The sequence below is a fragment of the Melopsittacus undulatus genome, chromosome 3, assembly GCF_012275295.1.
Source record: "Melopsittacus undulatus isolate bMelUnd1 chromosome 3, bMelUnd1.mat.Z, whole genome shotgun sequence".
NCBI lineage: Eukaryota > Metazoa > Chordata > Aves > Psittaciformes > Psittaculidae > Melopsittacus > Melopsittacus undulatus.
Window position 1 is genome coordinate 55713812 of NC_047529.1, and position 14923 is coordinate 55728734.

Genomic DNA, 14923 nt, shown 5'->3' on the forward strand with positions numbered 1-14923 from the left:
CTGCTACTTTCTCCCTTCAGATTTGGGTCTTGCAGATGGAGCTGCTCTTGTAGGACTATCACATCAAGCTGCACATCTCTTGGACAACTGCCTATTGTCTGGCAGAACTCTTCCATTCCATGCCCATCAAGCTGTCTCAGTGATGTAACGGAAACCCCATTTCTGGAGTGTCACTCTCCCTCATTTAAAAAATGTAGTTGCCCATGTTAGGACTGAACCCTAGAACAAGACACCCAATGTTGTATGCCTTAGTCCTTCAAAATTCAGGGAAAACCACTAAATAAATTGTAAACATATAATATACATGTATGATGTGTGTATACATATTATGTTGCTTACATGCCTGTAAAAGGTGAACTTTAATTATGATCCATATATATTGCATCATTGCTATACCAGAAATATGTTACACTATTTAGGATGCCTTTAGAACCAGATTTACTGCACCTATAATTAATATAAATTTATGAAATTCTATGTTTAGATTATCACCTTCAAAAGGTAGTATGCGTAAGAAGAGGATTTTGTTACTATATAATCTCACGCTTTACACTGAAAAATCTAATGCAAAACATTCTTATGGACATATTTTTATTAAACATGAAATATAACACATCTGTCTGTTTTCAGCAGTTCTTAGATCAAATTTTGTCTTTTTCCCTGTAGATTAAAAAAATTGTCTACTTAAGCTACATCAATACATAGGCTACAGGACACTTCTCAAAATGAAGATTTTAGCCCTAAATTTGCACAAATTGCAATATATCTTAGTCTTTTATTTTGATGTGTCAAAATTGAATCAACAATATGACTTCTGAGAGGAGAAAGATGAAACAAGAAAAAAACAACTCTTCATAAAGGAATAAGGCCACTGTGGCTAACTCTGTGTTATCAGAGTCAATACAGTAGTCAATTTCAATTTCTTATTTGAAGTTGGTTCCAGTAAGACAAAACACAGTTTTGGGTGTCCAGAATGACCGGATGTCTGACTGGAAGACCAGTTCTTTTGGACAGGCCTTTCAGATCACGTTACTTCAGAGCCAGGTGACTCGGAGTATCAGACACCTCTGTGGTGACTTGTGCTGACATACTAGCTGGTATAATGTTCAGGTAAATATCATACTGTTGGTCCATGCCCAAGTAACTGTCACTCATGAGATACAATGTGTAGATACACCTAGAATATAAAAAGCAGAATCATTAGTTTAGAAATTAGGTCTTGTCTAGTTGGAAAAGATAATAAGTAAGGAAACTTATTTTGTAAATTTGTCATACTTTCCAGGGGTTTCTGGTGTATAAAAAGCAACAGAAACAGTATTTCGATTTCTGACATATCCAGTTCTTTTCAGGGCAATGAGTTCTTTTTTATCAACTTCTCCTAATATCAAAAACCATCCTTCATCTTTAACTTTGGGGAATCGAGGAGCCACTGCTTTACTGTCCTGCTTTCCCTGTTGGGGAAAAGAAATAACTTAGTAGAAGTAGAAATCACCACTCCACAATGCCATTCTCTGAATAAAGAACACCTCAAAGCCACATGGCTGTGAATTGTTATGTAAGATTCTAATTTTTGCAGACTAAGATATTTATTTCCAGATATTTTTTATTATTAAAAAAAAAGAAAATCACAGTCTAGAGAAAAAAACAGAATTGAGATACTATTCCACTTATTTTGTAAGCTATTAAAACTTGAATGGAAATACTGCTCCCTTTTTGCACTTTTATCTAATATGTTCCAGATACTATTCTCTGCAGAAGGGTTAATTGTAAACGCTAGTGTCTTTAAATAAAGCTAAACAGTATTGTTCAAGATTAACATAAATACAAAACCAGCACTTGGAGTTTTTATTTGAGGTTGATACAGCAAAACGAAAGATTATCTCAGTGATACTTTAAGACAGTGACTTTACTGCTGCAAGCTGAAGATGTAATAACGCACACTCTATCAGTATTCATTTGGTGTTCTGTAGATGGAAAGGTTTTACTGAAGATTTATACAGAAGAAAAAGCATCACAGAAACAATGGAAAAGAAAAAGAAACAGTTTGATCCATCTGTTTTTTACAAAAGAGGGATCAAATTCCAGGAGAGGTTTATAAAACAGTGATCACTGCATGAAATGCTCCTTCTTCCTTCTTTTCTGTAGCTTCTGGTTAGGAAGAGTGTCAGTAACTAGAACAGCAAATGGAATGACTTATGGAGGAGCTTTCATCCCTTTTTTCCTACAAATGACAAAGTCTTCCCTCAAAGCTATGTGAACCTGCTGCAGTCAGGATAAGTCATCTTTTGGGAAAGAAGAGTACTTTTAAATATAATTACTTAACTAATGTAAATTAACTTCAGGATTTACAACAGAACATATCTCTTCCTATTTTTATCAAAATGAAGTTATTGTAAGAGTCTCACAACTAACATCAAAACTGTTCTCTGCCTGTATCTTGAACTCTTCTTTGTACCTTAAAAATGCCGGTAATTATAATTCTTAGTTGTTAGAAATGTTAGAGAAATTAATTAGCAATATTATAATCATTGTGGTCCATACCACTCATGGTATGCAAATGACAAAACCCCACATCTATAAGTCAGTGATAGCTACAGTGATGGCAGTGCCCAAGTTGAAGGGAGGAGGCATGGCCATAATGGGTTCAGGGAGTTACTGCTGTGAGGGGCAGTGCAGCTGGGAATCTGCCACTGATGCTTCTGGCTGGGCACATGCTGGGCCCAGTGAGGTGAGGATGTGCTTCACCTACAGAGGAGGTAGGATGTGCTTCAGCTTAGGCCAGGAGAAGAACTGCATGTAGAAGTTGTTCTAGGAGCTGTTCAAAAAAGCTTCTTGTGTAAAATATGAAGAAAATATCTTCAGTAAAGACCTGAAGATGTGTTATGAGTAGAAACACATTTATAGGCATGGGCCTGGTATGCAATTTGGAAGTACATGGGAGTGTAATAGGGAACCTTATAAACTGGTGTGGGGAAGCAGGATATGCAAGGGTATGAGGAGGAGAGGGGCTGGTGAGTACTTAAATACTGCCTGGGAAGTTATCATCTCTGCTGTCAATGCTTACAGAAATTACCCAAAGAAATTAACTTTATGAGTTTCTGGTTTGTAAAAAATAATGAGTTTTTAATTTGGCTTGAATTGATTTTACCTTAAGGGTCTATTTCCTATCCTACTGCAACCTGAAAAACCACTTTGCTTCACTACTAACCCGAAAAAGGCTTTGAAAGTGTTCATAATTTACTTAAGAGTTAAATCTTAAACCTCCCTGTTATGCTGTATAAAGCATTACTGATAACATAAATGGGTTATTGGAGACTTGTGCTTTTGGGAAGGAAATGATAAATTCATGTACCTGATACCCCATCTGGGTTCTCTGCAGATTTATTTGGAGCACATACTCTTGATCAGCATGCAATTTGATCCATCTTTTGTCATCTCTTGTGTCTGTTGTCAAAAAAGGAACAGGCACTTCGTTCTGTGGTTGAGCTGGGTCATCCCAGCAGCCCTTAATGCTCAGGCTGACGTTTAGAATTGGCAAACGGCACAGGAAATTCCAAGCCTGTGGAAAAAACAGATCTCGGGGGATTACAAGACAATCTAGACAATCATTGTCACTGTAACAATAACAATTCAATGTGCAGTCTATGTATTTATTCTACATTAATAATATTTTATTATGATCTAGTTGAAGATGTCCCTGCTCATTGCAGAGGTGTTGGACTAGATGACCTTTGAAGGTCCCTTCTGACCCAAACTGTTCTAATTCTCTGTATTAGACTATCATACAGAATTGTACAACTCTCAGTCACAGGCTTAAAATACTTTTTATTAACCTCTTATTCTACTTTCATCCAAGCAAATAAAGCAAACGTGAAACTCCTCATACACATTACACATGCCCCACTAGTATTACTGATGTCTGAACACAGGAAAAAATCCTTACCACTCCCGATTAAAGCAATTTTTTCCCTATAAGCCACTTAAAAACTAGTATAATTAAGTTTTAAATTAAACTTCCATAACATAATCCATACAGAACAAGTCACTGCAGTGCTAATTAGCAATGGGCAAACCTCAGAGAGTTCAGGGGATCAGCTCAGATAATTAACCAAAAGTTCAACCACACATCCAAATTTATACCTAGCCTTTTTTTTTTTAAGGTTTTCTTGCATTGCTCTTCACAAACTTTCCTTCTTACAGTCCTCCTGAGGAGCCTTAAGTCTCTGTGAACTGCAACAGGCCCTCAACTTTCTCTCATTCTTGTACAGAGAACTGTAGTTAAAGGCTTACAATGCGTGCAGCTGAAATTGACACCCTTCTCAGCCTTAAAGAGGCACTCTGAAAAAGCAGCCCTATGGATCTCTCATTTTGGTCTCCATCAGACAAGGAAAAGCAGCTGTAAGAAGCTGTGACAAAAATGGAAAGGAGTAGCACAGGCTTTCATTTGCTAAAAAGAAGATCATCATATTCCCTCAATGAAATCTGTTAGGAAAAAGAAGTGGAAAAATCGGTTGTGGAATGAAGGCAGTGATTTGTGGCCTGAAAAAGACTGACGGGGCTGGCAATGGAAGAAAAAAACCCTAAAAGAATGAGAACCACCCTCTGCCCTGCCCTCCTTTCCCTCCACCCCCAAACCAAAACAGGAACTAGCACTTCACTTGTGTTTTGAGACAACACAGGAAAAACTAGAGGGTGGGAAAGAGAAGAAGGAAAGAGGAATATTGATCTTGGTAGAGCCAGCAGATACCAAAATGGGAACTTATGGGAAGGAGGAGAGTCAGCATAGCTGCATGGGCAATGCTGCATAGAACAGAAATGTTTTATCTGGAAAAAAGATTAAAGTATATTTTATTTTTCATGTATTGGTTTGACTATCTGATGACATCCCTCCTTATGACACCCTCCCCACCAGCTAGCTGTTCCCCTCTTACCCCTGATACCTTGGCACTGCCATGCTGTGACTGTGCAGATAGATGGATCAGCTTGCTAACCATTCTGGTGACGACAGCATGAACTTAGGTCAGCTTAAAGCTGACTGTGGAAGCATATTTGCTAATCCTGTGAGTACTCTGAATAAGCATGAACTTTCAGTGCCACTGAAAGAAGTGGTCCAGCCTCCTTCCCTGCTGGCACAAGCATTCACATAACCGCTTGGCTGTAGGCCATTCTGTCAGTGAGAGGGCTGACATGATCCCTCCTCTTCTCATCCCCAGATGCTTGTTCCACCTCCTTGCCTGAACCAGCCACGGCATTTGTGCAGCTCTGCAGTGAGCTGGGTCAGGAGAGGTGAAAATGGCACAAGGGGGGGTCAGGACTGCCCATTTCAGCTGCAGCACAGACTTACGTTGGATTAAAATGGCTGTGTTACCAGAGCCTGGCTGAACTAAATGAGAAATCTGATTTAGGCTAAACCTTAATCACTCTCTCTCTTCTGTCTTCTGTGCTGCATGAGCAGCTGTATCTGTTCAATGGTGAAAGTGGGGAGGGCCACCTGTGAGCACCCAAGAGCTGCAGCGTAAAGCAGGGGATATTGATGAATGAATTGTACTGATGCTCTTAGTGCAGAAAGGATGGGAAAACTGTAATAGAAAATAAACAGCTAGAATGTTAAGGGAAAAGATACTCCTCTTTGTCCCAGCTCTGAACAGGGGAAAAAAAGGCAGCACCTTGAAGAAGGAGAAAAAACACTGCAGGCATTCTTACATTTAACACAGAAGACACTACTAAAATCACCTCCAGCACATCACACTGGATGAAACAACTTGAGCAGTAACACCTTAACTGGCAAATGATTTTATGCTTGATGTAAAGGTTTTTAAGATGAAGCTGACTTGAGGAACTGTACAGACCTGCTGCTTGAGGCTCTCCATGCACCAAAGCAGTATCCTTCTGCTGTGTTCATTGGATGCACTTTAATACATACCTACACAATGATCATCCCTTCAGTGACACTTTAGACATCATCTACCTGAAAAACTGTTATGTGAGCTACCTCAGAGGACAAGGCCTATTACAATTATGGTATAATAAAGTTTAGTTTCAGCAGATATCATAATGTATTCAATCCGTTAGTGGTGATACCTGTCGCTCTGTTGAAGACTATGGCTTGGTCTTGTTTACACCATACAACCCCAATTGTATCAACCCCCAGTTTGTCAAAGGTTGTCATGTTCTCATGTAGCTTTTACAGGGCAAACAAAGCAAGTCTGAGAGACTTTCTAAATGGACAACAGGTAGTTGTAATATTTGAGCTGGTCATTAACAGTTGGACTTGATTATCTTGAAGGTCTTTTCCAATCTAACCGATTCTATGATTCTCCAGGCCTTGTGTATTTGAAAATTAAAGGCAACGTTAGTACTGCTTGATCATTGCTACAGTATGGACATCAGGCTGCCTTTTTATCATCATCCATAATGATGATACTTTTATTGAGGAAAAAAGTCAAGTAGTAGCAGCTGAAAATGAAAGATAAGGTTATAGGAACACAGGTACTTCCAGAGTAAAAGCTGCTGATACTACAGCATGGATAATATATAATTTTATTCAGTCTTGAGGTTTCTTTATTCCCTTTCAATAATATAAACACCAGCTTAGTATTTTACGAGGTGCCTAGTGCCTAATGCCTAAGTGACTTTGAGATTTGTTAAAGAAATATGAGTCAGAATGAATCACTGAAACAAACACAGAGTTTAGGCCAAAAATCAGACTCACAGTCTAAATAGTTTTTGAATTTAGGGTGTCAGCTTTAAAGCCCTGCTGACTTCCAATGAGGTTTAGGATTTTAGCTAACTTTTTGAAAATTAAACTTAGGCTCCAACATCACTTAGTAATTTCTTGATAATTTTACTTTTTTTTTTTTTTGTATAGGATGACACAAGCACACACTATCTCCTTTTACGTATATTAACATGCCCAATGTGTGCATGTACATTTATACTACATATATATTTACGTACCAAACCCATAGATAAAAATCATAATCACATGTGAAGTTCTTCATGAACCTTTGGTAATGTCATTAGCATTTTTGCCAATAATCTGTCTCCCCAGGACTTAGACTAATATTCCAAGTCCATGAGCAGCTTCAAGAGCTGCTATTTAAAAATTAATTATCAATCTGCTTAAAAGACATTTTCTTCTTTCCCACTGTAAAACTTCTTCCTTTTTCTGTCTGCCTCAAATTTATGTAAAGCTCAAGCTCTTTTTTTCCAGTTTCATTCCAGTAACAGGCTTAAGGTATAGGTTCCATACACTGTAAGAAGCAGAACTTTTGTTAGGAAAAGAATGGTTTTGGCAATTTAGTAGTGTGCTTACCACTTTATTTGACTTTGTTCATGTCTGGTGCCAGAACACTAGGCTTAAATTCCGTAATCTTATATTATTTCTTTACAGAAAATATAAAGGTGCATTCTTTACTGAATAATTTTTCTCTTTTGTTGGTCCCTAAGTGCACATTGAAAGCCTTCACGTAGGAAAATACTCAACAGACAAACTCAGTATGAAGTTTAATTCTGTGCAAAGTATTACAGTAGTTTTTTTTTACTTTATTTTATTCTTTCTTCTAAAAAAAAACCCCAAACCTTAAAGAATATAAAACACTGGTATAAAGGTTTCACATTTGCTATGACTCGCATAATACAGTCGTGGCTTTGCTATACCCAATACGGTCATTCCCAACTCATGGAAATGAAACTTTCTCTTTCTATGCTGCTAAGATATTATGTTTCCCCCTCTTATATGCATCTGTATTTACAAACACAGATATATAGAGGCATAGAGTCATTCACAGTGTGAACATATACACCACATACACACAAGCTATTTTTGAAGAAACTGCTAAGACATTTCAATACCAGCCAAACATATTTATCTGAGGATTAATCTTCATCTATTGAATCAGACGAGAACACTGCCATGCATACAATTATTTAATTAGCAGCCAAATCCTCTGCCAGTCAGCAGCCGTTCCAGGCATACTGATGGGGCAGTAGATGCAAATCTCACAGTAGTACTGCTTTTTCTCATTACTACTGCAATTAGCACTTAAATTGATGCTTTAAACATACTAATTTCTGGAATAATTCAGGATTTGTATGTTACCTGGGATCGCCTCACTGCAGAGACGACAGCAGATTGCTACGCAAATTGAAGCACTTTTGAGCCAAATAACCATCATCATATCAGACAGAGCCAATTTGCATTTGCTTTTAAAGATAACAGAATGGCAATTTATGCAAATAAATTAAGTAAGTTTACTTCTGAGTTCTCCCTGAACTAATTATAACAATGTTCTAATTTTTTATCACATCTAAAAGTTGGACTGCAATCAATGTGTATTATGTTAAAAATCTGTTGTTAAAGGAAGCCTTTTTTTGATGTCAATACATTTTCTTAATTCAAAATTTTGATGTTAATTTAGTTACAAATGCAGATGTCTGTTATAGACATTTAGGTACTTTTCTTCTTGTTTGCATACCAGTGAAAGGTTTAACTGAAGCTGAACCACTGAAAGGACATATTGCTGTCCTTTAAAATATTCAAATAAAAAACATTTGAAGTATAGCTCTTTAAGTTTTCATCTTTTGTACATTTATTGGAGATCAACAGGCTTAACTGTCTACGGAATATTGCTGTCCTTTGCTGGGAATGACTTGAAAATCAAACTTAAAATGAGACTTTAGCAGCCTCAACATTTTGGAATAGTATTTTTTTCTTCCCTCTGAAGTGTGAAATTTTCATCTCCTTTTTTCTCTTTCAAACAGAAAATGTGTGTTGGATCTTCTACTGAGAGTATTCTTAGAAAAAAATGGTGTTTGACAGACCACTTCAGAAAACAGCTATGGTGGCATTTGCAATGCATGTATTCCTAGTACATACCTGGCTATGGAAAGACAGATAACACTCAGCAGATTGAATGACCTAGAGAAGCATCCTTAGAGCAAAGAGATGTGGTACTATCAGCCATAAACCAGGCTCTGTTACTGGTTAGCAGGGAAGAAGTGAGAATAATATTAAGAAAACAGAGAAGAACCTTTGTAAAGCTAACCAGTACCTTGGAATTAAAGCAACGAATGTGCTGCACTTTATACAGAGCATCCTATGATATTTGCTGAAGGGGAGAGAGCATTTCTTTTCCCAACTACGGTTCCTTTCCAGTCACATTGATAATGACCACAGATAGAGAGTATTACCTGTGAAATGTGGGCTGTTTGCAATTCACCATCCACAATGGAAGCAAAAACATGCTCTTTTCCTTCACAGGCAGCCATTAGCTCGGGAAGACACTCAATAGGTCCTTGGTAACCTCCATGCATGCTCTTCCTTTTGCCTTGGCTCCACTTCCTGACGGTGACAGCAAAACATATTCCCAGGGAGGGAATGCAAACATTTGTTTTCAGTTGTTTTGGTGGTAAAAACTTATACTAGTTTCTGTTATTAAATGATGGTCATTTATTTTTCGGTAGCATTAATTACTGCACCATCTACGTATCTACAGAGCTTAGCATTACTTGAGCTACTAGGATGGATACTAATGTATTTTTAATGGATTAAAATAAAGAGATAATTAATATACAGAGTTAGATTTATTGGGACTTGGAACCCTTCCAGTGATCTCTTGTTGATTTATCTGGAATAATATGTGGGGGTTAATTAATCAATGAATATTGAAAAGAGAAATAGAAACTCCATTTGGGAAAGCACCACTGTGAAAGTACAAGTTCTGCTTCTGGTGTGTTAATGAACACTCAGGCACAACAGTGACATTCAAACACAATCAGCAGTCAGAAGTAGAATGAGACTGCAAACTTAGGAATGCTTAGAAGAATTACATACCGAAAAAGGTAGAGGTGTTGTAGCTCTATATTGGGCAAAGTAAGAAGGGAAGAGTTGTGTATCCATCTACCCTGAACCACCATCTGCACCAGATTGGTTATATTCAGAGCAGTCACCAACCAGCCATGGTGTGCTGCGACATCCAACATTGCCTAATGAAAGGAGACATAAAATACAAGTAAGAGAATGCAAGGATAATTGTGTACCTGGTTCATACAAGTAAGAGCATTTATTTAATATTTAATGCACAGGAATTTCTAGGCCTTCAACACAGGAATTTACTTTAGCCTCTCCTGGTGTCAGCTGGCAACTTTTGAATTAACCTTGAAAATAGATGGATTAAATACTGTGTCATCATCATCAACTTTTATCCTCCAAAAAGTAATTTACACCATGCTTTTGGGGTGAGAGCAAAAAGTGGGATCTTTTCCTTACAAATAATCTCTCTTTTACATAATCCAACTCAGAATGAAAGGAAGAAATCTCAAAGTTTACTGGAAAGGAAGACATTACAATTAACTGCAGTATCAGTTTATATTTTGACATGAAAGCTTTGCCAGAACTGTAAAATTATTCAAAAATCTTTAAATTATTTAAGAACAGCAACAGCAACATATCTGCATTTGTTCAAAAATTAATACTAATGTCATTTAACAATAGCAGTTATTTTCCCATTTTAACTTCAGGACTTAAAAATATCTCTTGCATCAGACTAGATAAAACTTTTGAGGTTTTGATCAACACTGACACCTAACCTGAAATCTTGAAGAAAGATGACAAAATAGCTAATAGCCTACACAGGGTGAGTAACAGCAGTCAGGAAAACCATGCATTTCATCCTTTGTGTTGCAAACAGTTGACAGTCTTGAGAGTGAGGGATGCTTGGCTGTCTCTCCTTTCCTCTCTATCCTGAACTGGAAAAGTTTTCCCAAAGTACATAAAAACCCCATGCTACCAAAAAAACCCTATCCATCAACATGTCACACTTTAAAGCGTTAACAATCGTCTTGCCTTCCATATCTCGCTTCTGCTCCTTTTCTGCTTGCTATGTTTTTGAGAATACAAGTAAAAAGTATACTCTAAATATCACTAGCATAAAGATCCAAATCTGCAAAATTTATTATGGATTGTGCAATGTGAGTGGCCCTACTGATATGAAAAAACTGTTATACCTGCTTTTTTTCCTGACTTGACTTAAATTCTGTCTGGTTTGTGTGAAAAAGAATGTATGAGTTTTTCCAAAGGAGAAAGGACCAAAGATGAGCTTTTAGTTTCAACATTCTGTTTTAATAGTAAATGCAGTTATTTTAATATATAGTATATTTTTCATCCAATGTTAATACAATTATTATGGTTTATAGAAGCATTTCAGCTAGTGAAGAAAATTATGCTATTAATATGTTAGTTGTCTTGCTTACTTTGTTGTTTAATACCATTATGTTCACAATTATGTGTGGGTCTTAATTTTACAACACTCTAATTTACTAGAAAGTCACGTATTTAAAAGTGGTTTGCCAAGTAGGAAACGTGGAGTTTGATTAAAATACTACAAAATTTTTTTTTTAAGAAAGAAACAAGAGAATCTGGTATATTGAACAGTTTCAGCACTTTAAATATCATCTTCTTGGTATTAGGAGAGTTGTACTTTGATTTTAGGACTAGACTTAAGAGGTTTTTATGGTTTTTCTTTTAAAGACAAATGATATTGTTTGGTAATTCCTTAGACAGCAGATACCTGCATCATTTTAACTTATTTTCCAGCCACTAGTGTAATGAGGAGAAGCTGTCTATGTAAGTCTTCACATTTAATCAAATGTTTTACAAACAAAAGGCAGCATTTACTTAAGGCAAACTAAACAGTGAAATCTTCTTTAAACAAAGGAGTTGTTTACACACGCAAAGCTATTTCAATTAAATTACACTGATTCTGGAGAAATACTGGTTTAAAGACACAAGTTAGTTTCAGTCCTGGCCAGTCACACAGTTTATTTTAGCAGTTTACAATGCAATTTCAACAGGTTTTATTCCAGGTCGGTGTGATAAGATCAGTGACACTTAGAAAACTATTTAAAGCATTACCCTGTATTACATTGATGTTGTCTCATTTCTCATGAATTGTAGATAAAGAGCCTTCCAGGTAATAAAGATGTAGATTAAACATTGAACTTGTCATTTTTGAAGGAAGAGCCACAGCACCCTGAAACACACTAATAACATTCCTAATGACCCTAGAAATAGGACCTCACAGCACAACACTGATGTTTTTCTGTCTTCTCACTTGGCTTGCCAAGGTCACTTCCACGTATGATTATTTTACTGAATAGAAAATAAAATTATGTTAGAAATCACATTTGAAAGGAGCCGCTTCATAGACTGTGGATTGATGTGCTGGTTCACATGAGTTTTAGTCAGATAAAGAGGGAATTATTCTCAGCATGCATCAGAGTGAAGTCTGTCCTTTAAACTTACAGGGCAAGTCGCTCTTTTCCTGCTTCCATGTTTTAAAACATATTGAAACTTACATATATGGTACAGTCCATGTCTCTGAGAGTGTTGCTGAGACAGTATGGTACCTGTCTCCTATTCACTCCCTCATTGTTATTTCCTTTCTGCTTTTCTGACATAGCCTGAAACATCGTGCTCTTCAATGAGAGTGCTGTATATACGTGAAGAATAATGGCTGCACAGATACCCTGTCTTTTCCACAAGCAGCAAGAAGAATACAGTAAGTTGTGGTTTTAGTCAGCATGAAGCAGTGGCATTTTCATAAAATGCTTGTGAGGATACACACATAACACCGTTTTCATTGTTTTCTTTCATTCTTTTTTTTTTTAAATCTATTCGCCTACCCCTACCCTTTTTAACAGAGGTTTGAAAAGGGGAAAGGAAGAGAGAAGACGTAAGAGAAAGATAAATCTAAAACAAGCTATACACTGAAATTAACTAGAGGATCCTTTCACATAGAAAATCTCCTGGAAATTGATAGAGGCCTACAGACAGATATCCCGTAGGGAGTAAGGAAAGCCTGTGTGTGTGAGACACTATGTTCCACATTGTTATAATGAATCCACATGGCAAATCCTCTTTTCCTCCTTATTTTCTGCTTCTTCACCCATAGAATTTATTCACAGCATCTCTATCTGGATGTGAAATCCAAGACAGTGACATTGTGAAAAAGTCAGAACAATGGTAAAGTTGTCTTGTTTCATCTGCTGCCTTGGAAACCTGCACATTTAATTTTCCTCTAAGTGTAAAACACACAGATGCTTGATACTTAAATGGTTATTGAAATTCCTATAAATACTCAAGGTAAAAAATTGAGTAATTCCCCTATCTCAAAATTAGCTATATGAAATGTAGGAACTACATGAAGAAAATAATATGAGACAAAGAAAAAAAAGATAAGCATTTAATATTTACAATATCCAATGATAACATTTAGTTTCTCTAGCTTATCCAGCTGCTACTTGTTTGGTCTGTTGCTGCCGTTTTTAAGTGCAAACCAGAATAATTTTCTAGAAATTTGTGGCTTCTTAACTTTAACGCCTGCTTGGGAAAGAAGTAAGTAGTTTCTAAATATCTTATAGTTGTAAGATTGAAACAGATTAAGAATATTATTCTTAACTGAGAAATGGCACTAATTGGTTATCTGCCTTTCTAGCCATAGAATTTCATCACGGATAAAAAATTAGGAGGGCAATGAGTGCAACAAGTAAACCAACAAATTCTAAAGATGCTTCTACTTACAGAAAAAAAAAAATTTTTGTAAATTGATAAGTAAAAATAAATCAAAGCCCCACAAAAAACCCCGAACAAGCCAAAAAGTCCTAAGCCCACCACTTTTTAAACTAAAGTAGAAAAGATGGGATAAATAGATGGAGTCAAAGGAAATATTGCTTCTTACAATGAAAATTATGTTTACCAACATCTTATTTGGGCCTCTTCATGCACTTAGCAGAATAAAAGCAGAGGCCTATACTGAAATGGGTTTTAATGAAAGAATCAGGCATTAGCTTTTAAAAGCCTTTCAGGTGTCATACTTGGACAACAACAAATTAATAATAGCAACTAGTGACATGTCCTTTAACATTTTGTCTGGTGCTATCAAAAATAGCTTGGCTTGCACCAACATGGATAACAACAAGCTATAAACCATGGCAGGGGTACGACAGAAATGCTGATGTTCAGTAACTGTCACATATGGCAAAAAATTAAATGTTGTTGGTATTCAGAAGTGAATGTCAAAATGTTTTGATCAATGTCTTGCTATTCTTTCCTTCAGTCCATTTTGTATTATTCCGTGCAATAATATGAAACCTTCAGTGCCTATTATCAGGTTTCCATCATACTTTCAGGAGCAGTGGTTGGTTATCCTTCAGTACTGAATTAGTTAAACTGATCAAATTGTACCTTTCTGGTCCAACATGAAGCCGAGATTTAAAAGTCTGTCTCTTTTTAGCCAAAATTACTACTGATGCTTGGAATTTAAATTATGGTTTATAATTCCCTAGCTTGCGGGGAAGCAAAGATGGGGAGGCAGGATGTAGGAGAGATGAGTGTGACAACACACACTGATAGTAAAACATTGCTTTTCTCTGTTGTTTTTAAGCACTCTGAATATGTGCTCAAAATAACAGATACTAAATTACTCCATAATGAACATATCTACCACACTCTCCCACTCCCACTCCCCATATAGGAGATTTGTCTAGCAACTGAAATATTCTGATTGCAATATCTTTTATTTTAGAAAGGTTTTGCAAAGTTTTAACAGTTTTTGGTATTACTTTCACATCTTTCATTTGAAAGCCAAATATTCTGGATTACTCTTGTATGGCTGGTTAGACAGCAGAACAGAGATTCAGTAACTAGCACAATTTCTGATCCACTCAAATGACTTAAAATAACTTTTTTCTTTAAGATAAGTTACCAGAGTGTTAAAATGAAACAGCCTTCATCTTATTAACAGAAACTACAATACTACTTGGAGTAATTTGTCCTGTTTGAAGTCACCTGTAATATAACTCTGGCTATACTAAGTACTTCTAATTAAATACTGTAAATATAAATGTAAACATTGTAAATATA

At 36.4% G+C, this 14923-nt stretch overlaps 1 protein-coding gene across 1 annotated transcript in view; it reads right to left on the bottom strand.

Annotated features, from left to right (window-relative positions):
• Positions 1–281: 281 nt before the first annotated feature.
• ASCC3 (activating signal cointegrator 1 complex subunit 3) overlaps positions 282–14923 on the bottom strand; it is a 265394-nt gene continuing 250752 nt past the window's right edge. The window contains exons 38-42 of the mRNA XM_005145089.3: positions 9836–9987; positions 9193–9343; positions 3353–3559; positions 1276–1451; positions 282–1177 (exon numbers count right to left, since the gene is read on the bottom strand). Of these exons, the coding sequence (XP_005145146.2) occupies positions 1030–1177; positions 1276–1451; positions 3353–3559; positions 9193–9343; positions 9836–9987 (834 nt within the window). The 3' untranslated portion in view covers positions 282–1029. The remainder of the gene's footprint in view (positions 1178–1275; positions 1452–3352; positions 3560–9192; positions 9344–9835; positions 9988–14923) is intronic.